Source organism: Labrus mixtus, chromosome 15, assembly GCF_963584025.1.
Source record: "Labrus mixtus chromosome 15, fLabMix1.1, whole genome shotgun sequence".
Taxonomy (NCBI): domain Eukaryota; kingdom Metazoa; phylum Chordata; class Actinopteri; order Labriformes; family Labridae; genus Labrus; species Labrus mixtus.
This window is the reverse complement of record NC_083626.1, coordinates 2237576-2264967: the sequence shown is the minus strand read 5'-3', so window position 1 is coordinate 2264967 and position 27392 is coordinate 2237576. Positions and strand designations below refer to the sequence as shown.

Sequence of the window (27392 nt, the reverse complement as noted above, 5' to 3'; positions counted from 1 at the left end):
TAGAGGGCGCTGTGGCGATTCAAAGCTGGCCCGACAACAGCAGCTTTACCTCACTGCCCTTCCATCAGCATCTCACCTTCAACCGGACAGACGCACATCCACCGCCGCACCCGATAAAGAAGAGGATAAAACCCACTACATAGAGGGACAGTGTCAGAAAGAGCGTCAAGAGGGATCGAGCGATATTATCAGTCCGTTATTTTAATGATGTAGGGGATCGTTTGCGGTTTTACATGTAATTTAGCCAGCCTCACTGCGACAAGGAAAACACCGTCCAGCTGCGCAAAAATAAATGTCAGCCTTTCTGAGCTTGTAAAGATAAAACCAGCGAACATCTTCAGCTTTCGTCATCGACCTCACAGCGGTAAAGGACGAGGTCACTACGTATCCTTCGTCATTTATTTTGACGGTCAGAATAGGCCCTGATCACTTGCTCTCCAGCTTCAGCAGCATCTTCGCTCTAAGCAGAAAGCAGCATCCTTCCTCCTCATTGAATCTGCGCAATGGCCGATGTCCCAGCAGAGTGCAACATAAAAGTGCTGTGTCGCTTTCGCCCTTTGAACCAGTCTGAGATTGTACGTGGGGACCAGTTTATCCCCAAATTCCAAGGAGACGACACTGTTGTTGTCGCGGTGAGTAAATGGTTTTGCTTTGTTGTATGCAGGCCCTTCATCAATAAATCATCTGTCCGACCTGTCTGATTGAGTTGTGGATAGTAATCACAATATTTGGTGAGGCACAGGGAACTATCACACCCTTTTCCCCTAGAATCTTTATTATCCTGCGTTTAATAGTCTACGTCAAAAATCGTCTAGGGGCCTAATGTTGTCTAAGTGCGCAAACTGGCCTCCTGCATCAGCTGACTAAGATCTGCGCTGTGTAGCCTTTGAATGAAACACAGTCAATTTGAATACAGCCTTACCCCTGAACAGACGTTTTGTGTATAGAGATACTAGTATAACTTCTTAAACTGTAAATTGCTTTATTTTTCTGTAGGCCTTAATCAGTCACTTATTGCCCTATGTGTAGCTATAATCCTGATTCATAACACATGTAGCCTAAAGCTACAGTCATTAAGATAAATAGAAATGCATTATTGTTATTGCCAACTCTTTTAGATGTGCCCATTGATTAACTCTGGGTTTTGAAGTTGATAGCCTTAGTAGTCCCTTATTAATACTGCCATCAAGGGGTGAGATCATCACTCAGACATACTGGTGCAGTGGTGAGGCCTGGTGATGATCTTTAATTACAAAGTGTGGTCAAATGTGGCCAGATGAAATGGGCAACCCAATTTTGATGATGCTATCTTTTCACTTCAAACATTACTTTAAGGGTTGAAGTACAAATTCTATGCATTTAAAACATAAATGTGCTTATTTTATTTCAGATCAACAGTTTTGGATCCAGATTTAGTCAATACAGAACAATAAGCTACATACAGTTCATCTGCATTGCCATCTTGCAGTAGTTTTTTCTATTGGAATCACAAAAACATTATTTCTTCATAAGGGCCAGTATAGTTGTTTTCAGGGGTTCTAGTACAAATCTAGTTATCAAAAATAGTATGGTGGTGAATGCCAATCTCCTGAACTTTAAGGGCAGCAATCTTCAATCATTTGTGGAAAACTCTTGAAAGAAGTTGACTTTTAGAACAACATAAACGAACTAAAATAATCTGATGCTAGATTATTGTAACTTGTTTTCCTTTTCTTTGTTTTTTTCAAACAAACAAATGGCAGAGACCATATCATTGAGATATGAATATGCAAACATTTTAACTTTGCAATGTGTTTTGAATCTTGGAGAGTGAAATAAAAAAAACAGATCCTATCCCTGACAACCCAAATCAATCTAAAAACTCACATCTGTAGGGCCAAATAAAATGCCCTCAGCTTGTTGATCAATTGAATTAAATGTTTGTCAACCAACCAGCCTGTAACATATTAGAACATTCATCCATGTGATACAAAGTATTTATTTATCTCCTACTTTTGTTCATTTATTCTTCTGTTTTCCTTTATTCAGAGCTTTGATGTTACAGGTTCATCACGTCTGTTAAAGGTTCAAAGAATCATTATTAAACAAGGATTGTATGGGGTTTTAAAAGGAGAGAGATTGTAGCTTTGGTTCTTGTCATGGCTGAGAAATGTAGAGTGCAGAGGTTGGAATTATGTTCAAACTTTCTCTGGCAATGGCGACATCTTGACCTGACCTTCCTCTCTCCTGTCAGCATGACTGTGTACAGTCGAGTCAGAAACTGATCCCTCTAATTGCCTCCAGAGAGGATCAATAAGTATCCAGTGTGCTTATCCATCACTGACTGACCTGCTTTCTCTCTTCTCCCACTCCATTGGCTTGTCCGTCTCTCTACTTCTTCATCTTCTTTTTTCTACCTCAATGTTTTCATTCAACTCTCTCTCTCTCTTTTTATGTTCTGGCTGATCTCTCAATCTCACCCCTGTCTCACCTTTACTCAGCCGTTTCCATTTTTTTTTGTGTCTCTTTCTGTGACTTTTCGTTCACTGAACAGAATGCCGCGGGTAAATCAGTCTGTCATGGGGGCGGTCTGCAGATGAGTCAATTTGTTAATGACATTTAATACAGCTCATGTTCTGGCAGCTTACATTACTGTGTTGCATCGTGGCCTCTTTATCAGATGGGACAGTCACATCCAGGAGTGTTAAAGCCTGTTCATTTGCAGCGAGGCTTCTCACAGCTGAGTCACCAGTTTGTGTGTCACAAAGACATAGTTGTTTTTTTTTTGTAAAATGAAAAGGGCGTTAAGAGTGTTTTTAGCTGTTGTGCACTTTCTTCAGCTTTTTGTAGTTGTTGTAGTTATTTCAAATATTTTGAACAGCATAAAGAAGCATTATCTTTTGGTATTTGTTAACCTACCTCACTATAGTGTGTGCAAGCGTTCATTTTAATATAGTTAAGTGTGAAACTCTTAAATGACATATTAAAGAAGCACTGAAGTCCCCACCCCATGTTGTCCAGCTAGCAGCTGTAGCTGACATTAAATTAAAATCAACTGGTTTGTATGGCCGAACTGGAGAGCAATTTATCATCATTTATTGATGTATATTTTTCAAGCTAAGAAGACTGATACCACTCTAATATCGGCTGTGGCTCAGTTGGTAGAGTTGTTATTTCTCAACTGGAAGGTTGAAGGTTTCGATCCCTCCTGCAGCAACATGTCCGCTGTGTCCTTGGGCAAGACACTAAACCCTGAATTGCTCCCCCTGCTTCGTCGCCGGTGTATGCATATGCTTAGGATTAGTTACTTCTGATGGGACCTTTACATAGCATCCTCTGCCATCAGTGTGTGAATGAGTAGGTGTGACATGTGGTGTAAAAGAGCTTTGAGTAGTCTGAAGACTAGAAAAGCACTATACAAGCTCAAGTCCATTTACCATTTAACCAAGTTAACAATATTCAATACTCTGTGCTAGGTCATAAAGGGGAACCAGCTCATTTGGCTCTGTCCAAACATTAAGTTGGTGGTCAGACTTTGCTCGTGTTAGATATAACCTGGTGAGCTGTGTCCCTTTCCCCACCTTTAGCTTCATTTGTATCAAACAGATAAACACTCTTGGGAAGGAATTAACTTAACTTATTCTCAAAATGAGGAACCACTCCTTTAACAAAGATTAAAGAATGATTAGACTAGCACTCTGTTAAAGCATCGTCATGAGCCTTGATACACTGTGAAATGGGTCTGATGGGAGCTGTAGTGAATAGTTGTTAAATATCTTCAGATCCTCTCCAGTAAAAGATCTGTTCTCTGTAGAAGAGCCTAAATGGAACATGGAAACACAATACTTTTGTTCACTTATTGTATTTAAAGCTATTGTCTGGAAATAGAGTTTTTTTTTTTTTTAAACAACCCATGTTCATCATTCAAATTAGAAGGTCCTGGATGAAATCTGGTTCTTCAGCGGGAGAAAAAAGCACTGCAGAGGTGGCTTTCTTACTCATTGCTGATTTCTTCTAGTGCATGCATCAGCTGCGCACACGGGACGAAAGGACCAATTTGTTATCGCACCTGCTCCCTCTCTATTTAATTACCCTGCTCTCTCTCTCTCTCTCTGTCTCTCTCTCTCTCTATCTCTCTCTGTCTCTCTCTCTCTCTCTCTGTCTATCTCTCTGTCTCTCTCTCTCTCTCTCTGTCTATCTCTCTCTCTCTCTCTCTCTCTCTCTCTCTGTCTCACGCTCTCTCTCTCTCTCTCTCTCTCTGTCTCTCTCTCTCTCTCTCTCTGTCTCTCTCTCTCTCTCTCTCTCTCTCTGTCTCTCTCTCTCTCTCTCTCTGTCTCTCTCTCTCTCTATCTCTCTCTGTCTCTCTCTCTGTCTATCTCTCTGTCTCTCTCTCTCTCTCTCTGTCTCTCTGTCTCTCTCTCTCTCTCTCTGTCTCTGTCTCTCTCTCACACTCTTTCTCTCTCTCTCTCTGTCTCACGCTCTCTCTGTCTCTCTCTCTCTGTCTATCTCTCTCTCTCTCTCTCTCTGTCTCTCTCTCTCTCTCTCTCTGTCTCTCTCTCTCTGTCTCTGTCTCTCTCTCACACTCTTTCTCTCTCTCTCTCTGTCTCACTCTCTCTCACTCACTCTCTCTCTCTGTCTCACTCTCTCTCTCTCTGATCTACAATTAAAAACTGCATCTGCATTTGGTGATACATCACCTCTCTAATCTTATGTTGTTGTGGTTCACTGTTTTCTGTTTTTCATGATCTTTTCAGGGAAAGTCCTACTCATTTGACCGAGTGTTTCCGACCAACACCACCCAGGAGCAGGTGTATAACACCTGTGCCAAGCAGATAGTCAAGGGTACGGATGATAAATCACATCATGTTAGATGTTAAATACACTTTTGCTGTGGTCTCATGTTTTGATCTGTTTTTCTTCCAGATGTTCTCTTTGGATATAATGGCACTATCTTCGCATATGGACAAACCTCCTCCGGGAAGACTCACACCATGGAGGTAAAGAAAAACATTGATATTATCCAACCACTCCGATCTGAAACATGATGTACTTTAATAAGGGAAAAGGCTTGTGTGCTTCTTATTATAGGTTATTTTTTACCTGATTTATTGGACATTTGGGATGTATTGGTGTCATAGAGCAATATCGTGCCTTTTTGTTTACGTGTGGATGTGTTTTTTTCTATTGTTTTTATTTTTGTTGATTCAAGTGGAAGCAACTGAATGTTTGGCAGCACTTTGAGTCCAAGACAAATTTCCCCAATGGGAAAATTAAGTGTATCGTATCGTATTGAGCAGTTAATGACTGTTAAAAAAAATAAAATCATAAATAATTTCACAAAAAGATTAATTCCGTAACTGCTCAACATGGTTGGCAAGTGTCACACAAGCGACCTTTAATTCTTTGTTTTCTAACTTTGTTGGTTGCATTTTGTCATTTTTTTGATAAGCCCTTTACTGTTAGTAGCTTCAATTAATCACAACATTTCTGACAGTTAAAAGACAAAATACCAAACCCAATTTGTCCCTTCCATCCTTTGAGAAATATCTAACATCAACAGCCCTGACATCAACACATATGCACTCAATGATAGTGATTGAGAGTGGGACTGATTATAAATTATTATATTGATGACGACGACATTTAGGGTGTTGGGGATGCTGATTAGAATACTCATGAGAAGCTTTAATCTAAATGACCAACAGGGTACCCCGTGCACAGCCTATATGTCCTCAGGCACGCAAGGTTGCAGGAACATACAATTAAAAAGGAAATCAATAATCTGTGGCAATTTGTATTGAACACACCTGTGTATGCCCTGAGAGAGTGCATGGGCTAACCTCAGTGAGCTACGGGTCAAACGAGTTGTTCGCTCATAATAAAGTTACAGTAAAGTCATTTTCAGGGTGCCATGGTATATTGATTAATTACTCATGAGAAGCTGTTGATGTCTCTTTGGATCCTTGCTTGTGTCTTGAGTTGTAACTATTCTTAGATGTACTGCTAGATGGACTCTAAAAAAATGTAGCATTGTAAAGCCTCTCCCCTTGCCTTTGACCAACGATAGGTACCACTGCACTCCTTGTTCATCCTGTGACTTTGTGTTTCAGGGAAAGCTGCATGACCCTCACCAGATGGGTATCATCCCCCGTATCGCTGAGGACATTTTTAATCACATCTTTGCCATGGATGAAAACCTGGAATTCCACATCAAGGTATTGCACTTGATGACTTTATTTATTTGTGTACAGACAGAAAAACAAAATCACTGTTATGTATTTTTACCCAAAAAGGGAGCTTTTTATATTTTTTTCTCATGGTATTGTGTTTCTTTCTTCTTCAACAGGTTTCATACTTTGAGATCTACATGGATAAAATCCGTGACCTTCTGGATGGTAAGATCAATGAACTGGTCATGGATCAACAGCAACAGTTCATTCATTTGCCAGATTGGATTTTTTTTTTTTTACCACTATTCCTGCTGCATAAATTGACTTAAAAACACTTCTCAATTTGTATCTCTTTTAGTGACAAAGACCAACCTCTCTGTCCATGAGGATAAGAACAGGGTGCCGTATGTGAAGGTTTGTAAAAGAGCATTGTTGTTGTGTTTTTAGGTTTAAATGTGTCTGTTTGCTGCATCAGCACCTTCATTTAAAGTCCCTTTTATAGAGTGTCTCATATGTTTTCTCCTCTTGTCTCCTCAGGGATGCACTGAGCGTTTTGTCTCCAGCCCTGATGAGGTCATGGATGTGATTGACGAGGGCAAAAATAACCGCCATGTTGCTGTGACCAGTGAGTCTTTATTGTTAAAATATTTGAATAACAACAACAAAGATATACAGTGAAAACATGAATATTGCAATGTTTTATATACTGTATATATGAAAATAACAAACTCAAAGATAAATACTTTCACATAAACGGTTATAGGCATCCATCTTGAGAATAAAGTCAATTCTCTTGTTCCTCTCCTCGCATTTCAGAGCACGAGATCTCGTTTCTCTTCAGAGGCAGCAGCAGCACTCACAGCTCTTTAGTAAAGAGCAAAGTGACAGCTGAGTTAATGTAGCCTGTGATTGTGTTGTGTTATGTAATACTCATGAAACTGCCTCCTTTAATTTTCAACGTCAATTATTCTCATAAAAAGAAACAAGATCCTGTCAGAAGGAGCTCCAGGAGCCTTTTAGCTCCTGCTCCTACCTTCTTTGTTGAACTGGTTTAACACTACAAGTCAAATCAAGTTTATTTATAGAAATTAAAATTCCTTAATAACATGCAAGATGTACTCGAATAATTTAAGGTTTTAACAAAAAGCTTAAGCAAAGAGATATGTTCTAAGTCTTCTTTTAAAAGAACACACGGCTGTAGCAGACCTTAGATCCTGTGGTAAGGAATTCCAGAGAGTTGGACCATCATGACTTAAAGCATCATGTGCTGATCTGGAGTTAATTTTAGGTACGGTAAGAAGACCTTTATTTGTCAATCTGAGGGTCCTGCCTGTTGTATATTCAGTCAGCATGTCAACAACATAGGAGGGAGCTAATCCGTTCATAGATTTCAAAACAATAAGAAGTATTTTAAATGTAACTCTTTGTTTTACTGGGATCCAGTGAAGAGATGTTAAAATGGGAGGGATGTGTTCCCACTTTTTGGTTTTAGTTCATACCCTAGCAGCAGCGTTCTGAATGAATACTGCAGACTGCTGCAGTATTCATTATGATCAGCTTTCATTCAAACCACCAGGAATAAATGTTCTCTGATTTGTGATTCCTGCACCTTGTTTTGGCCTTCATCCTGCTGACTCACTCCTCTGTGGTCCAGTAATAATATCTGACTAATTCTACAGGTTGGAGTGATGCCTCAGCTTTATTGTACATTTCACTACTGTGTAATAAAAGGCAGCTAAAAATAACATGTGACCTCGTTACCAGAATACAGGAGTTTCAGGATTCATTTGTCCTATTGTGCCTTAGTATGAATGCTCTCCTTTGGTTTCATGCCGTATGAAATACTGAAATAAAGCTTCTTGTTTTCACCAAGAGCATCGATATTTGAGAAATACATTTTTTAGCTGAATAAGATTCAGTTATTTCCACAGAGACATAATTTGTTTAGCCTTTGACATATTTATAAAAAGGTAAATAAAAAAAGGCCTCCTTCCTTCAGCCACTGCAGATAGCAGTTTTTTTATACTGAGTCTTGCTGACTCACTGAGCTGAGGTCGACTGAAGTGCGATCAGATGAGCTTTGGGATTCAGTGCTGAACAAAAACACAATACCTGCTGCCCTATGATAAACCTCAGCCTACAGTATGGAGTTCTCCTTTTGTCCTCATCAGTTCCTCTTGCCCCTCAGAGTCTGTGTTCAGATGCTCTCATTTAAACCGTCTGTGTCATTATCAGGAAAACAAGGATTTCATTTAGCTGTTTACCAAAAAGTGATGAAAAAGACTAAATCTGTCTGTTCACTTTTCCAAGAGGATCAATCTGACTAAAATGACCAAGGTGAATAAGAGGTCAAAATGAATGGTCTATAATGTGTTAATACAATAAAACTACAAATATGGAGTTCATTAACAAAAGAAACTACAGAAACAGACTCATAAGTCAACTTGAGTTTATGAGGTCATTCCTTCATTTCATTAATTATGTTGTATCATTAGAACATATTTAAATTACATTTAAAGCTGCAGCTCCACAGATAAAATTAATGGACATTAACCCCCCCCCCCCCCCCTCTCGGTGGAGGTTTTAAATCACCTCATCCTGAGTCACTGCAGCTTCCTGACAATGAAAATCTGAGCTAGACAGATGAATCACAGGCCAGAGTGATACCCACAATCAAATTAAATTCAGTGGAATACACAAACTGTGCCAAATCAAAGAAAAAAAACCCCACTACTTAACCTCAGTTATCTGGGTCATGTATCCAGCTAGACCTAATTACAGAGGCTGAAGTCAGACATCTTATTAGGCAGAGTTCGATTGAATGATTTTCTCTGCATACATGAGCACTTACTCAGCGTCAGAGTGTTATTTGCTGTGAGAATTGTGCATGGTGTATCTGTAAAGATTACAGCTCAGAAGGCTAATCCTGCACAGATTTTTATTAGATAACATATTTGTTTTTTCCTCAGCTGAGCTATGAGCAGTCTCTTAGCAGACCAGCCAAAAAAATCTCATCACTTCTTAAAAAGAGAAATTCAGATAAATGATGTTATAATCCCATCAGTAAAGCAGATACAAAGCGGTTGTTTTAATGCTTATGATATGGAATCTCACAACAATTCAACTTTAAAACTTGAATAAATGTCAGCAGCAATGGATCCGATTTACTTAAGCACTGTGCTTCTGAGCAGCGCCGTCTTCTCTGTTTCCTGTCTGCCTTGCTGACTCACTGTGCTGCAGAGAGGTGTGCCAAAAGCAGGCTAATGGGGTGACATCCTGCAGACATTTCGCTGATGCCCACAGTTATCATCTGCAGAGAAACCTGAACTTTTTGTTAGAGAGGAGATCTGGTGAAAAGGAGAATTTAGATCAATGCTGTTTGTTCTCTGCACTCTGTGAAATGAGGATAGCACTCTGCTTCAGTAAACACTTCTTCTGATAGAAAAAGAAGGATGCAGATTTTAAAAATAAAGATAATTAAGTCAAAAATAATTGGTTATGTGGTTTATAACAATTAGGTTATGTGATCTTAACAACTGAAAAAGGGTTATATGATTTGTCCTATCTCTTATCATAACACTAGCCATACAGTATGTTGGAGTGTTTTTGTGATTCTTTTTTTTTCTCATACACAGGCCACTTTGAAAAACTAAAAGATGTAAAATATATTTTTATTTATGCTATTGCTTCTTAATGGCTTAAGTTGGAATACATTTCATTTGTGATTATTCTAACCATCTGAAAAAGGGTTTAATACAGAAAAACAATTGTATGCTAGTTAATAGGCCTGCAGAGAAACCACTTTGCCTTTTGTATCCTCCATCATCTGTTGCTTCTGTCTCTGTGTAGACATGAATGAGCACAGCTCTCGCAGCCACAGCATCTTCCTGATCAACATCAAGCAGGAGCATGTGGAGACTGAGCAGAAACTGTGTGGAAAACTGTACCTGGTGGATCTGGCTGGCAGTGAGAAGGTAGACTGTTTAGTAACCAACAAACTCCCAACTTGCAACTTTAAGACACCTAAATGAAAGAATGATTTAATGATAGACCCACTCTGTGTTTTTCTTTATCCCAGGTCAGTAAGACTGGTGCTGCAGGAGCTGTCCTGGACGAGGCTAAAAACATCAACAAGTCTCTTTCTGCTCTGGGAAATGTCATCTCCGCCTTGGCTGAGGGCACGGTGAGCCACTCTCAACTTACTTCCTTCAATTTGCATTGACAGTAAATTAACATTTCAGATTTACAGTTGAATAGATCGGAAACAAAATTCATCTTACTTTGATTTAGGATTTAAGACGTTAGAGAGTGTGTTAAATCACCATTTATTTAATTGTCTCATTATACTGTAGAATATAAACTTCCTCTCTCATTTTGAATACTCATATACAGAATGTCAGTCTCTCTTTTCATCTTGGTAATCCATTTCATTTTGCCCAGTATAATGACCTACTTTCCTCTGTGCCAACCATAACAGGTTTTGCCTTCAAATGCCAAAATGATCCCTGCCCATTACACATTAGTATGTTTGGTCCAATCCAAAATAGTGGAATAAAAAGGAATTTAAAATACAAAAAGTATATTTATTATTTTGCTGAACATAATCTGCTGATGAGTCACTGCAGGAGTAATCAGCAGAGAAATTGAAAAGCAAATAAAAACTTGCTCAGAGATGTCTTTCTTCTGCTGTCTCTTGATCTTAATCTTTTTCTGTCATGTTAGCCTGTATGCTAATGATCCTCCTTTATGTTAAAACACATCTCTGCCTCTTTCACTTTCCCCGATCTTTCCCTCCTTTCAATCTCTCCTGCAGAAAACTCATGTGCCGTACCGTGACAGCAAAATGACCCGCATTCTGCAGGACTCCCTCGGTGGAAACTGTCGCACCACCATGTTCATCTGCTGCTCTCCCTCCAGCTACAATGATGCTGAAACCAAATCCACCCTGATGTTTGGACAACGGTAGATTCATCTGCGGATACACTCAATGTTGATTTGGAATGAAATTATAGTACACAGTATACGTGAAGGCTGAGCTCAGTTGATGAGCTTTTTCAAATGCTGCCATGGTTTTAAAATGATCCCATAGAACTGTGACACACAGATCATCAGTCCTTTCCGTAATATCTGTAAAATCCTTTCCCTTTGCCTCTTTTTCTCCGTCACAGTGCCAAGACCATCAGGAACACGGCCTCCATCAACCTGGAGCTGACGGCAGAGCAGTGGAAGAGGAAGTACGAGAAGGAGAAGGAGAAGAACAAGACGATGAAGGAAACTATCCAGAATCTGGAGGCTGAGCTCAACCGCTGGAGAAATGGTGAGACCTACATTAAAGGTGTCCTTACTTCCTGTTAGAGAGAAGCCGTGTTTAGGCACTGTTCTGTGCTGAGATCATAAACCAACCTACATTACTCTCAAGTGACTTCATCCATCCAATCAGGAGAGGACGTGCCTGAGACCGAGAGGACCACGGCAGATGTGGTGAACCGCATCGAGACCATCGAGGAGCGTCCTGTTTTGGACAATGACACCTCCTCCATTGTGGTCCGCATTTCTGAGGAGGAGCGGCAGAAGTATGAGGAGGAGATCCGCAAACTGTACAAGCAACTGGATGACAAGGTCCAATCACAAAAACAAAGACATACTCATTTTGGACCGTTCATTTTTATTTTGCTGCACATCAATTCGACCCCTATTAATGCGCTTGTCTAACTGTTATATTTGTTTTTAAATACATACATTATGTTTCCTCACCCTTACTTATTTTAAACACTTAACACTGAATTGTAATTATTGGTTTACAAATTGAAGACAATCATTGACAAAGGAGATTTAAACCTTAACAGTTGACAATATTTTTGTGCGTTACATTCCATATATTCATTAAATGCATCCGAGTGCAGTGTGGAGAGGTCGCACTGAGACTGGGTTTTTATTGATGGTGATTTTTCAGGATGATGAGATCAACCTTCAGTGCCAGGTGGTGGAGAAACTGAAGCAGCAGATGATGGACCAGGATGAGGTCAGTACACACACACACACACACACACACACACACACACACACACACACTGTAGGAACTCAAAGACTAAGATACTTCTGGTTATCTAGCATCCCCTTTAAAATTGATGAGTGGTAATCTTAATAAAAACTGCCTAAAGTTAATGTCCTTTTTGCCTCCTCGCCCTGCCTCTCTCTCCCTCTCCCTTCGTTCCCTCCTTCTCTTCAGCTCCTGGCATCATCCAAGGGCGACGGTGACAAGGTCCAAGCTGAGTTGGGCAGGCTGCAGGTGGAGAGCGACTGCGCCAAGGCCGAGGTGAAGGAGGTGCTGCAGGCTCTGGAAGAGCTGGCCATCAACTATGACCAGAAGAGCCAGGAGGTGGAGGAGAAAGGCCTGCAGAACCAACTGCTGGCTGACCAATTGTCCCAGAAAATGGTATGTCTGAAGAGGAACGGTGTAAAATATGAAATTGACAGAAGGAGAGCAGAAATCAAAGACAGGAGGTGGAACAGAGGGACACACGCTCTTGCTGGACTACAGAGAGAAATCACATGCTGTGGTGTTTCAGCTTCCAGAAACCACTGAAGGAATTATGTGACAGACGCACTGAAACAAAGTGCTGAAGTCTTTTTACATTAGATTTAGCCTACTAGCTCTGACAAGGAGGTTTACAGTTGGATTTGAATTATTGTGGTACTATAACGATTTGACTGAAAAATATGAATATAATATTAGACTCCTTCTAGTAGAAGAGTGTAGAAGAGTTTTTTTGTGCTTATACTGACTGTCTTCTCCTCACTCTCTCTATAACAGGCCAGTCTGATGGAGCTGGAGGCGGAGCTTTCTCGTATGCAGGAAGTGAGCGGTCAGCAGAGGAAACGCATCGCCGATGTCCTCAATGGTCTGATGAGGGACCTCAGTGAGTTCAGCACCATTGTGGGCAACGGGGAGATCAAGCTGGTGAGTTGGATCAAAGTCTATAATGAGTTTTACCTCAAATAGATATGAAGAATAAATAGATTGATTACCACACAGTGTATCCTCTTCTGTTGCATGGGATCGGGGGAGAAACGGTAAAAGAGGAAAAAAATGATTGGAACTTTTTTTCTCTAATATGAAGCCGGTGGAGATTAGCGGTGCCATTGAGGAGGAGTTCACTGTGGCTCGCCTCTACATCAGCAAGATTAAGTCGGAGGTGAAGAGCATGGTGAAGCGCTGCCGCCAGCTGGAGAACATGCAGCTGGAGTGCCATCGCAAGATGGAGGAGACTGGGAGGGAGCTCTCCTCCTGCCAACTCCTCATCTCTCAGGTGAGGAAAACAGAAGGGAAAGAGATGAAATTGATGCGATACTGATTGAATGAATCATTAATTTGACTTTGTCATGGCTATCTTTTTTTCACCTTTTATCTTACACATTTCCTATGTTACTGTTTGTTTAATGGTGCAGCATGAGGCTAAGATCCGCTCCCTGACGGAGTACATGCAGAGTGTGGAGCAGAAGAAGAGGCTGCTGGAGGAGAGCCACGACTCCCTGAGTGAAGAACTGGCCAAGCTGCAAGACCAGGGTAACATGCACACATCACATATACAGTACATGCAAAAAGACCCACACATTTACAGAATTTTTAACATAAATTAAGAAATATTAGCCTTCCTTTTTACTTTATTGAAAAAAAGATGTTGAAGATTTTTTGAGGCTGTGTGAAATAATTTCTTTCTGTTTTTCTTCCATAGATAACTCCCTGCTTGAAGAGAAGGAGGCGGAGAAGGGCGAGACCGAGGATGGAAATGTGAAGGTAAAACATTGAAAAGCAGTTTTTGAGTACCCATTCTGTAACACAAATATATCAATTTAAACCGTTTCTGACGCAGGCATCCAAGGAAAGGATTCATGAATTACAGTCCTCTGATGCTTTATGCTCAACCAACCTCTGTTCCTCTCTTGCTTACAAAAAAAAGCTCAATAAGATCAGGTATTATCGAGCTAAGTGGCATGTCTGCTCCTTTTATTTTGCAGAAGACTATTCGTCAGCAGGGGGAGTCTCACCGTGGCCTCCACCACCAGCAGATGGCCCGCCTCCGGGATGAGATCAACGAGAAGCAGAGGATCATTGACGAGCTCACTGAGTCCGTGGCCTTATTCATTATTCCTTTAAAGTCACACAGAAACACAATTGCAGTGATTTTTACTTGTTTTTAATTATGATGATATTTCAATTCTTGGTAGTATTGCAGAAATCTTTTCATCCTACATACACAAAAGTTGACTATTATCTGTGAAATAACGTTCTCATCCTTTTGTCTTTTTTACGTCCTGATTATGTGTGCATTTATTTCTCATCTCCAGTCGCAACTCTAAGCTGGAGCTGGAGCTGGCTCAGGTTCGTGCCGACTTTGAGCGCCTGAAGAGTCAGGACAACAGCAAGAGTGAGCGCCTGGAGGAGCTCTCGTAAGTGTTGGGGAGGTCCAGTTTTTTTTTTTCTTTTAAGATTTATTTTTGGGCTTTTTGTGCCTTTTATTGTAGAGATAGGACAGTGGATAGAGCGGGAAATCAGGGAGAAAGAGAGTAGGGAATGACATGCGGGAAAGGAGCCACAGGTCGGATTTGAAACCCCAGTTTTTGAAACAAAGGTCTGAATACAGAGCACTTATGTGTCTGTGTCAACTTTAAGAGTCAGCATAAGGTTTACATTTTTCAAATGTTTCATGATTATTTCAACAGAGAATATTCAGAGTGAGGCAGGGATTCTCTTAATATCCAGCAGAGGGCACTCAAAACCACACATTGATAATATACTTTAGTACATACCAATGATGTTTGTCCTATAATTTTGTGTTGTTTATTTCAGATTCCTGCATGAGCGTCATGAGCAGACCAAACAGGACTTGAAGGGTCTGGAGGAGACTGTCGTGAGTAAAAATTGAATATCTCAATTGTTTTCCTATGCATTGCAATCTGTTCTAATGTCTTTAGTGTAACCTTTATTACACATCACATCGCCTCCCTAACCTCCTCTACATCTGTCTGTACTCCAGGCCCGCGAACTCCAGACCCTCCACAACCTGCGCAAGCTGTTCGTTCAAGACCTCACGTCGCGGGTTAAAAAAGTAAGCAACTCAAAGAAAATAAGAACAGACAATAACTCAGGATTCTTTTTAATCATGCTGAGTGGGTATAAAGGGATCTGTAACGTGACTACTAACAACAACTATCCAGTTTTCTCTCTAATCCCCTTGACTTTTTGATAGACATGAAAACTAAAAAATAAAACATTTAGAGGGATTTTGTGTCCACTTATGTATTAGAGATAGAACTAGAGGGATTTAAAGGGGCCATACATTAAGAGTGAATGCAAAAGGTGGATATTTGAATTTGTTTCATGGTGATCAGTTAGTGAGTTGCAATAACAGGGATGGTAGAAAACCTATTCCTTTTATTTGCTTTCACTTCCTCATCTTCCTGCATTGTCATCCTTTGTGCAGAGTTCCGAAATGGAACCTGATGATAGCGGGGGGTCTTGCACCCAGAAGCAGAAGATTTCCTTTCTTGAAAATAACCTGGACCAACTTACAAAGGTTCACAAACAGGTATGACTTTTTTAAATGGGAGGAAATGTAATGTACAGTATAATGATGCTAACAAGGTCTCAGTTTAAACCGCTATAAACTCAGGGACAAAGTTATTTTAACAAAGATATTCACATTTTGGGAGATATACTTACTAGATTATAGTGTTCTAGTTGTTACATTCTCTAAGTTTTTTCAGGGTTTTTTTTGAGAATTTTTACAATGTAATTGTTGTAATCAAAGCCCTGTTTTGCTTGTCCTTCCTAACACTTCTTATATACAGTATGACTTAACCTCTTTGTCTCCTGTCACCGCCCCCACTCTCTCTCTCTCTCTTCCCCCACCTCCAGCTGGTTCGTGACAATGCAGATCTGCGCTGTGAGCTTCCAAAGTTGGAGAAACGTCTTCGGTCTACTGCTGAGAGAGTTAAGGCCCTGGAGACTGCACTGAGGGATGCAAAAGAGGGCGCCATGATGGACCGCAGGCGCTACCAGCAGGAGGTCGACCGCATCAAGGATGCCATGAGGGCAAAGAATGCATTGAGGCGCCCCCATGCAGCACAGATCGGTACTGCAATGAAGCCTGTTGGAGATGTTTAGATGTCGATGTGATAAATAGAGACACATGACATTAAGTTTTAATGGAAATTCGGTTGGATAATTCTGCTTATGGACTCTTCTGTATATCTCATTTGTCTTTCTCCTGTTTGTATTTCTCACTCCTCCTCATAATGACTGGTCCTGGCTTACTGCTGCAAAAAGAGCTATTGTTTGTTTAAAGCTTTTGCTTTTGTCACAGAGTCTCTGAAATGCAATTTTTAATCATTTGGTCTGCAGTATCAGAGGCCCAGTTTTCTTATATTCGGACCATACCTTATATAACTTTATCATCCCAACAGCCAAGCCAGTGAGACCAAAGCAGCTGCCGGTCTGCTCTCCCACCAACCCTTTCTACACATACATCCGCGCCACTGAACAGGCCAACACCTACAGCAACGCCCTCTTCCAGAGCAGCGCGACACAGCCCAGCTCTGCCAGCGTCAACTGCAACCCAAACTCTGTCCAGAGCAACACGTGAGTTTACATCCGTGCTTCCATCTTTAAAAGACACGCATTGCCTGCTATAAAGTCAGGTCTCTCTTAAATGGTGGATATTCAAGGTCAGGAACAGACTACACTGGTCTTGAAATGGTAGATCATTTTCTGATGTTTGTAGGTCCTTCATCAAATATTTTTTTTCTTAACCATAAGCTGAGAGGCTTCTCCCTTAAATATCAAGTATTCCTAAAACAGTTGTTTGTGACTGTTTGTTCACAATGTGGTGCTTCACAGAGTTTCCACAGCGCTGGGCTACAGAGCAGGCAGATATAATGGAGACATACTGGAGTCCTTCCCACTCAACATAGACAACGGTCAGTGGAAGAGCACACACATGCACCTGATTTGGAATCAAATTTAATTCCTAATTCATATGAAGTTCATGAACGTAGCATACATTGGGATTGTTCTAATAAGGTTAGAGATAATGAAACTTTTGTCTTCTCCAATAGGTAACAACATCAGTGAAACAAGAGACATCAATGACAACAGGTGAGGATGTCAATTAAAAAGAGACAGTAAGGGAAAAAAGGAAGCTTACTGTTTCTTTTGTTCTGGTCACTCCAACTAACTTGAGACCAGATTATTTAAAAAAATCTGAATCAAACGTTAAACAGTTTTTGAATAAGGTATTTAAATTAGAGAAAAAACTAATCTATGCTTTTAAATTGAAAATAAAAATACTTGTCATGTTATTTATTTATTTGTCAGTTTCTCCTACACTTAAAGACACTGTAATTCAATCCAGTGTCAAACAGGAGTTAAGTCTGGTAATTGGGTTGTGCACTGACTGTTGTGTTTGTGTATCTGAGTTTTCAGGAGTGATGTTCACTGTGGCAGCGAGGTGGATGATCCCAACAGGCACTACGTCATTCAGCAGGAGACAGCTGCAAGTTAATGCCTTGGTAATTTATTAAGAAAAGTACTCTGATCCTAGAGGGAGGGAGAGAGAGAGAGAGAGAGAGAGAGAGAGAGAGAGAGAGATACTTTAAAGCCAATGCACTTGCCTAAATCATACATTTTTAATATCACCTCAAAGAGGCTTAATGCTTGCTTATTATTCAATGTCCATCACTGAATATTTTTACTGCAATAAAGTAAGAACTGCAGCTTTTTCCATCATTGCATTATTACACATATGCAATGGTGACTACTGCCTGTTTTGAAAACTTTATTGCCTGAAGTGTCGATGGCCATTTTGTATCTGAGACTGCCTGACAACAACAACAATATAAACATAATACAAAAATAAAAATTACATGACACACTGCTATAAACAGGAAACTTTTGCTGCCTCATTGAAAACTAAATCTAAAACATGCTTTGGAAGGATGGCTGGCAATAAACGCGAAGAATATTTGTGTTGCTGTTACAAAATAAATTGTTAGTTCAGACATTCCTAGTTATCAATATCATCCAATAGAACCATTTACTGATTTCTGTCTCGTCAAATAATGCTGTTATTGTCTCTCTCCAGAAGATGACCAAACACTGTACCATCCAAGGACCCTCCCTTCCCATCTGCATGCAGCCTGTTTCTCCCATTCCTACACTGCATCACTGATGAATCTGAAACTGCATCATCATCACTGAAGATGATGATGAAGATCTGTAGCCCCCTGTAGATGCCTAACTAGATGAGGCCCCTCCTGCTCCCATGTTGACCATGATCACACTCAGGTTTGGGTACAGTCTCTTCCAGTTCAGTCCTTGCAGGAAATCAACTTGAGTACATTGCCGTTGTATCTTTCAGAAAACGGAAACTCAGTGATCGCTCAGCCGCTCAATTAGTCAACCAGATATCACTGATGATCATTAACTTCTGGAAGAGGTTGAACTGAAACGGGGCTGACTCCATCCCTGATTACTAAATACACACATGTTGTAAATAATACTTTTTGCTGTATACTCCAGTAGAGGTCATTGACCCTCAACTGTTTGTGTGAATGCACAGCCTCCACATTCCCCAGCACATCTTCTTACGTGCATCATGTGGATGACATGCTGTAGGCAGACATGACCTTTTTCTCTGTCGTAAATAAGAGTATAGTGTGTAACGCCAGCTAGTAACAGAAGACACACACTCTGCATGCATGTCGCTTAGCGGGTTAGCTTTCAAATCTTTGCATGTGTCCTGACTCCAGGCAGGAGCTGGTATGCTGCGAGTAAACAGCCTGAGCGATTTTGACAGATGTCACTGAGAGAAAGAGAGAGCTGGTTTCCCTTGAATTCTGATCCTGGTTTGATTCTTCAGAATTTATAATCAAATCTAAACTGGGCTGATGTGTTAATGTGGCTTAAATACACCCAACACTGTATCTAGTTTTAATTTCATTGAAGAGGAAATCAGATGTGAGCCGGTAAACCCAGCCCAGAATTGTAATGTGTATGGAGGAAACCTTTTGTAATTGCTTTGATACTGTGATGTTAAAGCTGTATAGTTCCATTGTACTTTTCAGGTAATGTTGCCCGTGTCTCTCTACTGTGGCTCTCTCCCTGCATTGCACCTACATCGTGTGAGTCTTTAAAGCAAGCCTTTTAAAATAGCTGGTTTCTCATGATCAAACTAACATGCTGTCATGTGCATACATCTGTAATTACTACCTCTGGAGCTGCTAACTATACACTTATTACAGTATACCAAGATATCACACTTTCAAATGCTGAATAAGAGCTGACCTTAGAGCTTGTAGAGATAGTTGGAACCTTTAGTACAACAAAAAGGTGTAGGTAGATTTAAATCATCTTATCAGAGCAGTAGTTATGCTCCCATGAAGTTCATGCATAAACTCCTTTTTCATCACACAACAGGATCAGAGCAGGGGCAAGATGAGCGTCGCTGTCAAAATAGAAGTATTTGATTAATCATTTAAAAGCTCTTAAAATGTCCATTTGGCACTGAAAAGCCCGAAACAATGATTTGTATATTCTTTGTCCCCTTATGTAAAGTTACTAACTGGTTTTGATTTAACAATTTGTTTTTAAAATCAGAAGTGAATTGACATCGTAAGCCCTCTGGAGACTGTATGGAGGTGATTCAGTGCTTTTTAACAGAGCTGTCAAAAGTCCAGTGATTAGGGATTGTCTTTGAAACGAGTCCCCAGCTGAGCAGCCACCAGTTTGGGATGGACGTGTCGTTTTACACAATCTGGATATTCAAACTGTTCGGTCAGGTCATGTTGTTGTTCTTCTGTAAGAAATCCTGACCAGCCAATCAGGAAAGAAGAAAGCAGCATGTCCTTCTTGAGGTGATGAAGAGATGGATGTGTTTAGACTAAGCCGAGTCACTGGATTCAAAAACAGCACTATTTATGACAACAAAACTTTTTTTTTAAGAGCACATGAATTTAAAGTGAGGGGTATGTTATGCTCACACTTCTGTTAGACACATTTGATCACAAATCAAGTTGGATTCTTAACAGTTTGATTACAAATCACATTATATAGCTTTAATTTGATATTTCTTTATTTAAAGTTCAGTGCATCAAAACTCATGCCTGCACTATTTGGTCTTCATTCATATTAGTGTGATCCAGCCTCTTATGATGGCACTGCTCTGTCTCCTGCTCTAACTGGCATTAACAACATCTCAGGGCTTCACATTCACAATCACAGTCACCATGGACCACCGCCATCTTCCTCACTGACTGGAAACCTTGTGAAAGCTGATGAACTATCATGTCAGTGTGTGTTCTTCAGGGCTTTGCAGATAAATCTTATACTGAAGTAATAACATCATTTTATATTTAGGCTAGTATATAACATCTCATTCTAAGCACATGACATCCAAAAAGAAACAAAATCCCTGAGCTTCAACCGGTCAACTCCTACTGTATGCGTCTGATATCTTCTATTGATCATAATCCATACATTTAAAGGAGGGGGGGGCGGTTAATGTGTACTATATCGTCACCTGCTGTTCCACTGTCTCTCTTCAACATATCTAAATACATGTGCTATATATTGTTAATCTTGTAAGTAAAATAGCGTGCCATGACATAGTAAAATGCAAAAGAAAGGCACTTGCTAACTTTGTTCAGAGAAATGTTTGTTTTATTTATTTCTGTATGCCTATACTGTAGCGTCCACATGATTATGTGAAGGATGACCGTGCGGAATTTCTGTATTTATAGATCATCACTATGCTGTACTGTATGTGAACCCTTGTGTTGTAGTAAACAGTTCAATAAACTTATACAAAGGACACTTTTGTGATTGGTTATGTTTAAGATGATGAGAGAAGTGTGGAGGGATTCAAGAGGCTGATGATGGATCCATCTAGTGAATGAGAAAGAAAATAGTATGAACAGAGAATTAGTGAAGGAGGAGCCACTATAAGCTGACTGCCCCCCACCCCCTCTTTCAGCCCATATGAGTCAAGAAAAACAAAGCCAACATCCACTCAGCCAGTGGAATAAAGTACAGGGGGACAGCAGCCACATATTTACAGAAACCCTAAGAGGACACACATTCATGCATTTCACTTTACTCTGTTTTCCCATGATAACAACTTATTACTAATTTTTTGTTATTTTCTCATCAAGGGAAAACCAACATTTTTTGTCCTGAGATAAATTGTAAAACAACTCAGTGTGAAATGAAATGCATGGGATATTTGTCCGCTTAGGGCTTCCATACATATAAAATAAGGAAGATTGAGAAAATTTCACAAATACTTCTTCGTATAGTTTCCCAGCTACAGTGACAATAAAAGAGACAGACATACTATACTTGACATAGATACATACTTGGGATTATTCCAGCAGTTCGTTTTTCATCTATGCATTGTACCATGTTAACAGTTCTACAAAAAGCTCTGATAAGATTTGTGTTGTGACTTATGGTGACATAAACAGGCCATTTTACAAATGATGTTTTGAAAATCATCTTTGCCCTAAAATTGTAACATGTAAAGCATCTTTCCTTTCACCGAGGGAAATTGAGATAGATTTGAGAACAAAAGCAATCCAAGCAATGTCAGAGAAGAATGCTGTATTTCAATTTTGACCGACTGAACTGACTGTAATAGATGTCAAGTTGCAGATAGTGTTTAAGTCATGTGATCACAGCAGTAGCATCCTTCCTTATGTATTGGGAAATGGAAACAAAGCTAATACTCTGAGGTGTCTGGGGAAATATTTCATTCCAATGTCCACATTTTAATATGTGCAGACTTTTTGATAGGATTATTAGCAAAATGTGGACATCAAGCAGGTATCATGCTCTTCAAAGGTCAGTCATGGGACACATAAAATAGGCTACACTTTTGTCTTCGAAAAAAGAGTAGATTAATAAAGCCTAACACTGATCAAACTCATATCTGTAGCCTACTTGTTGTGTTATGATACAAGTCTACTACAATAAAATATTCACTAAGTGGTTACTATTCTCTAAACCTCATCACTACCCACAATTCCCAAATTCAGTTGAAGGGGTTAAATCTCAGTAAGCAGAAATTAGCTGCACTTGGTCTTTCCCACGAGAAAGGAAGCAGTGATGTAAACAGCAGAGGCATGAGAAGCATCTTTATATGATGTGTGCTCTGTGTCAGTGTGTGGTTGACGCTGCGTATCCTTCCTGTCACACAAAGAAAGAACACGTTGCAATAGGACATTCAAGTTTGTCCAACTGTTTGAGCTAGTTTTGATTGGAGAAAACATGGCGTTACAAATCCCGTTCAATCATCCAAAATAAGGTTACATAGCCTACTGTATGAGACATCTTAACAGTAGGCTATTGGCTATATGACTTTGGGTTTAAATGTAACATGTTCTGCTTAATCAATACATATACTATTTGTCCAGACTATTTATGTTTTAAATAGGCTTTTCCCGTGTTATGTCATATAAACATGTCATCCTCCTTTATATGATATACATACATATTTTGACGCAGAAAAATGAAAAGTGCTCAGTGCTTTGTTTCATTCACCGCCTACGCAAGCTGTCCATTGATTTCGACTCCCTCTGCGCGCACCCAGGCTGCGCGATCCCGCTGCCCGATGGATCATACTCCGGAGACTCTGCGGCACCAGGAGGTGTTGCTGCACCTCCGACCCGAACTGAAGTGCGCGACGGGAGAGAAGCCACACCGACGGAGACTGAAGCCTCTTGTGCCCGAGCTGCTGCTGCAGCATATTCCGGCTATTAGTCCAACTTTGCGCACAGTCTGGACTGGAGGAGCGACGTGCAAAGTACAGAACGACCTTATTGAGTGAGTTTGTCAATGATGTGCTAAATATCCATGACCTTTACAAATGTGCACATATAGCCTAATCGAGTATCTAATTTCACTTCAAACTACAAATTAAAAGAGACAGTTATTTATTAAATGCTTTAATGCCACACACATGTGTTGAAGGTTTTCACATGTAGCGACTTATGATCTTGTGGCATGTTGGTGTCAAGTTGAACCAACACGTACTGCCCTTTGGCCTTTCGCACATCTTAAAGAATTAAATTCAAAGGAATTTAAATTTTGTTGGTTTCATAGTTTCCTACGTTATATTATCTGCTGGTAAATTGCTTCAATGTGCACACATCATTAGAAAAAGGCCAATGGGGTTTATTTTGGCACAGTCTCTGAATGATGTATGCATGCACTAACACTGCAGTATGTTAGGTTACTTACCCAGAGGTAACCTAAATATGAGGGCAATGGTCCTCCTTTTATTGCTTTATTTTGGCAGAACACATATTGAACTGAGAGGTACTGGATAACCCTTCAATGCAATTTGATTTAAGAAGTACATGTAGCACAACACTGTTACACTGCAGCATATTCGATTGTGTGTGCCAGAGGGTGTATCTCAATAATTGCTCATTTAGTTCCAAACTCACATGAGCATGCGGAGGATCCTGTTTCAACCCAATAGAATTAATATAAAGAGGATTAATTAATCTGTGTTGACTTTCTTTTAATCCAAAGCCAAGGAAAGGTGATAATCTTTGAAACTATGCGCTCTGCTGACGGTGTAGTCAAACTTAAGAGTGATGATGTGATGACACACTCACTCACAGTATATACAGAGTGCTCAAGTTTCACTCATCTGAATCCAAATTAGCACGATTGAGGATTTAAATCCTCTTCAAAGGGCTAATATTCTCTAAGAGGAAATTCTACCTTAAGACATATTGGCATATCAACTATTTACCTCTGAATGTTTTGTATCTTTGAAATCCTTTTGGTCAGATACATTTATCATCTGCTATGGATATACACAAAGCACATATAGTACATAGTGTACCAAAAACAGTATTGTAAGATTTTATGAATATACTGTAATTTGGTTGAAAATGAAAGAGGACGTTATGAAGAGAACTCAAACTCAGGAATGAAGCAGTGAGAACTTTTTAATCTTACTTTTAATTTGTTAATCTTTTCAAATATTTTTTGGATTAACTATCCAATTGAAATGAAGGAGATACGCTGATTTTACATGCTTGATCAGTGTGGATGTCATTTATTATTTTTTAATGTGCAGCCTACAGGATTAACAATAAGTCAGAAAAAAGGAATTGATCGATCATAAGTAATGTAAAAATGATGTCTGCTCCTCTAATCTGCTCTCTCTGTGTTATTCCAAACCTAATGTTTAATGTTCCTCCCGTGTGACCTGAACACTTTGGCTCCTGTACCCAGCTGTTACTGTCTGTCTGTGCTGCTTCGTCTTCCGGCTCTGGAGCTTCTTCTCTGCTGGGCGAGGTTATAAATAAGAAGCTGGAGGGGATTTTTTTTGCTTGTGTGTGTGTGTGTGTGTGTGTGTGTATGTGTGTGCGTGTGTGTGTGTGTGTGTGTGTGTGTGTGTGTGTGTGTGTGTGTGTGTGTGCGTGTGTGCGTGTGTGTGTGTGTGTGTGTGTGTGTGTGTGTGTGTTGTTTAACCAGCTGCCGGGGAGGTTTGTTTGTCTACCCTGAGTGCAGGTATACCGGCTGGCCTCTAGATGTTGTTCTCGGGCCTGTTTTTAGGTCTTGTCCCTGAGCTGCACTTACCACCCTGCTTCAAGGCCTGAAGTCTGTTTGTGTGGGGTCAGCGTCACCTGTCTCCTGTGTAGCAGATAAAAGCAAACTGGAGTTCTAAAATTAACTGTGTAGATGTATGCTACTTTTAAAAAATATTTACAAAGATTTAAGAGTTTGGGTGGATAACCTCGATGTGGTATTTGCGAGAAATAGATTTAGCTGAGAACACTATAAGATGAGAACAAGTTTTACCACTGAGACTTAGAGGTTTTTAGGATATTTTTGATATTCAAACAACTCTTTTAGGATTTATTGTAGCTTTGTGTGTGCGTGTGTGTGTGTGTGTGTGTGTGTGTGTGTGTGTGTGTGTGTGTGTGTGTGTGTGTGTGTGTGTGTGTGTGTGTTCGTGTTCCCGTCTAGACAGAGAGGAGCATGGGAAAGTGGCCCCGTCGTTGCAGGGCAGCCCACCAGCAGTGACAGTCACATATAGATCCAAATATTGACAGCTTGATGTCCAAAATATATAAAAGGAGGACCCCTTCTTATTCTTCAAACTCTATTAGGTGCATATACAGTTTATGATTTAGTTCAGAAAAATTCAGTTCAGTTCCCATTGTGCTTTTCATCTGAACACATGAAAGAAATGTACAATATTTGCTATAACTAGCCATACATTTTCATTTTCTCCTTCCGTATCCAAAAGAGTGCATCAGATACCTTTCAGTTTAAAACTGCTTTTTCTATCAAGATGTCTTTTATTAAAGGCTTTCCTCTGAGGTTATGAAGTGAAGTTTATTAATAATATGCGATAACTTTGTATGAAGTTCTACAGATTTGTATATCTCTCTCAGGATGAATTGTACTCACTTCAGATCTTTTTTCATCCAGTACTTTGGTGTAAAACCATATTCTTGCAAACCTAATAACAGTCACATTAGCCATTGTGTACTTTTTAGCAAAGTTTAAAGGAAGAATATGCAATTTTTTGATCAAGTAGATGTCGCCCTTGAGTACCAGCATGAAACCAAAACAACTCGCGCTGCATTGTTGTGTTAGCATGCTAATGCTAGTGATCTTTATTATGCTCGTATATCCTCACACTGCATGTAAATTTACCTGAAATGACCGTGATCTAGAAACACAGTTAATCAGTGAGTACAGTATGTTATTCTTCTTTTCTCTAGTCCCTCAATTAAACAACTTTTATACGTGAGGGGAGGAGTCAGTCGGCCGTTCAGGCGTTGTAAACAAAGTGACATTTTTTCAGGCTCAGAATGCTTGGAAAGCATCACAGACAGTGGGACTCGGGTGTCACACTCACTGTAGACAGTCATGACTCACAGAGTTATTTACTGGATTTCTGCTACATTTAAGTGTGAAAAATCGCATATTCTTCCTTTAATACTGTATGCTTAAGACCAAAACAAAGATGGTGAACAAAATCAAGATTTTAACAACTGCATGGTACTATTGTCATTGTGATATGCTGATGTCAGCCATTAGCTCAAAGCTTCCCGGTGTCTGTGCATACTCGCAAAGCTGCTAGCCAGCGTGTAGATTGTTAGCGTTGTTTATTTACACAAGTTCAAGAAAAATATCAACAGCGGTACAACTTGTCCCACTGCGGTTTGTTGGGAATATGATGAACAGCTTTTTTTTCTCCTGTCCTGCTGTGACTTGACATTCAAGACCAGTGTTGCATGAAAGAAGTCAGAAGAACTAGCCTGAGGAACATGTGTTAATGACTCAAACATAAAGTTTGATAAGACCTTGCCAGCAGGCCAGAACTAGGTCAATGCTGTGAACTGACTTCTGTTTTTTGTTAGAGATTAGTTGGTCATAACTTGAATAAAAAGATCTGCAGTGTAATAAAAGGAGAAGCCTTATGTTCACATGTCAAATCTATTGCTTAATAAATGGCTCAGGTGTCTTGTAATGCTGCTCTGTTTGTCTTTGTTAATCTGACTACTGTAGGCGCCACAACATATCCACACTAGCAGAAAACTCCTGAAAAACTCCTGATAATTTCATAAAGAGCTGTATGTGTGAACGCAAACAGCCACATTTTTTGCTGGGACTTCACCCGGATCTGATGTGAGAATGCAGCAGGATATTCTCCGGAGAGAGAGTGGGAGGGGGGAGTGACGTTAATATACTGTGATTACTGCATGGTGCATACAGTGCATGCATGCAATTGCTACAATAAATAAACGGCTGCATTATGTTTTCTAATCTGCAGTATGTTCTTCACCTCACATTTGTTGATATTGTTGTTCAGTCATACTACACGTTGCATTTATATAAAGGCAAATATTCTCATTAAAGTGTCGTACAGTATAGCTGACTCTGTTGTTGCTCCACTTCCGCGTTGTCCTTTTTTCATTACATCTTGCCTCTGGAGGAGACCAACCCACAACTCTCCTCCAGTTTGACAGTGATACTCTCCGGATGTGACGTCCATATGTAAACAACCAGATCAAGAAGGTTTCATGAGCAAGTCCTCCTGAAAGACAAGAATACAAAGGAAAACAATGCAAAGAAAATAAAAATCCAGCCAGCCTCAAAGTTCACTCTGAGTGACTCAAACAGCTCATGGTGATTTATGACCTGCAGGGTTA

General features: G+C 39.9%; 2 protein-coding genes across 3 annotated transcripts in view; one reads left to right on the top strand and one right to left on the bottom strand.

Annotated features, from left to right (window-relative positions):
• The window catches only part of atp5f1e (ATP synthase F1 subunit epsilon), a 111773-nt gene extending 94172 nt beyond the window's left edge, over window positions 1-17601 (bottom strand). Inside the window, exon 1 of the mRNA XM_061056646.1 lies at window positions 17592-17601. The gene's annotated coding sequence lies outside the window, so the exon portion shown is untranslated. The remainder of the gene's footprint in view (window positions 1-17591) is intronic.
• Window positions 13-21019, top strand: kif5aa (kinesin family member 5A, a). 2 transcript variants are annotated; one of them, XM_061056645.1, is made up of 29 exons: window positions 13-632; window positions 4734-4821; window positions 4903-4976; window positions 6090-6194; window positions 6326-6374; window positions 6508-6563; window positions 6687-6774; window positions 9999-10123; window positions 10228-10332; window positions 10963-11111; window positions 11318-11466; window positions 11590-11768; window positions 12103-12171; window positions 12379-12585; window positions 12964-13110; window positions 13271-13459; window positions 13599-13716; window positions 13886-13947; window positions 14169-14278; window positions 14499-14600; window positions 15001-15061; window positions 15188-15259; window positions 15635-15739; window positions 16069-16285; window positions 16617-16791; window positions 17050-17129; window positions 17268-17307; window positions 17635-17720; window positions 18293-21019. In XM_061056645.1, the coding sequence occupies exons 1-28, from the start codon at window positions 504-506 to the stop codon at window positions 17711-17713; spliced, it is 3129 nt and encodes a 1042-aa protein (XP_060912628.1). In that variant the 5' UTR covers window positions 13-503; the 3' UTR covers window positions 17714-17720; window positions 18293-21019. The 2 variants fall into 2 exon arrangements, with proteins under 2 accessions (XP_060912628.1, XP_060912626.1); XM_061056643.1 differs by having other exon boundaries at window positions 11569-11768.
• The last annotated feature ends 6373 nt before the right edge of the window (window positions 21020-27392 follow it).

Bases quoted from the DNA above. Each gene is read 5' to 3' on its own strand.
- kif5aa (XM_061056643.1), top strand. From the start codon at position 504: ATGGCCGATGTCCCAGCAGAGTGCAACATAAAAGTGCTGTGTCGCTTT. The intron at 11,112-11,317 runs GTAGATTCATCT...TCTCCGTCACAG, and splicing joins ACCCTGATGTTTGGACAACG to TGCCAAGACCATCAGGAACA. The intron at 17,308-17,634 runs GTGAGGATGTCA...CTGAGTTTTCAG, and splicing joins AGAGACATCAATGACAACAG to GAGTGATGTTCACTGTGGCA.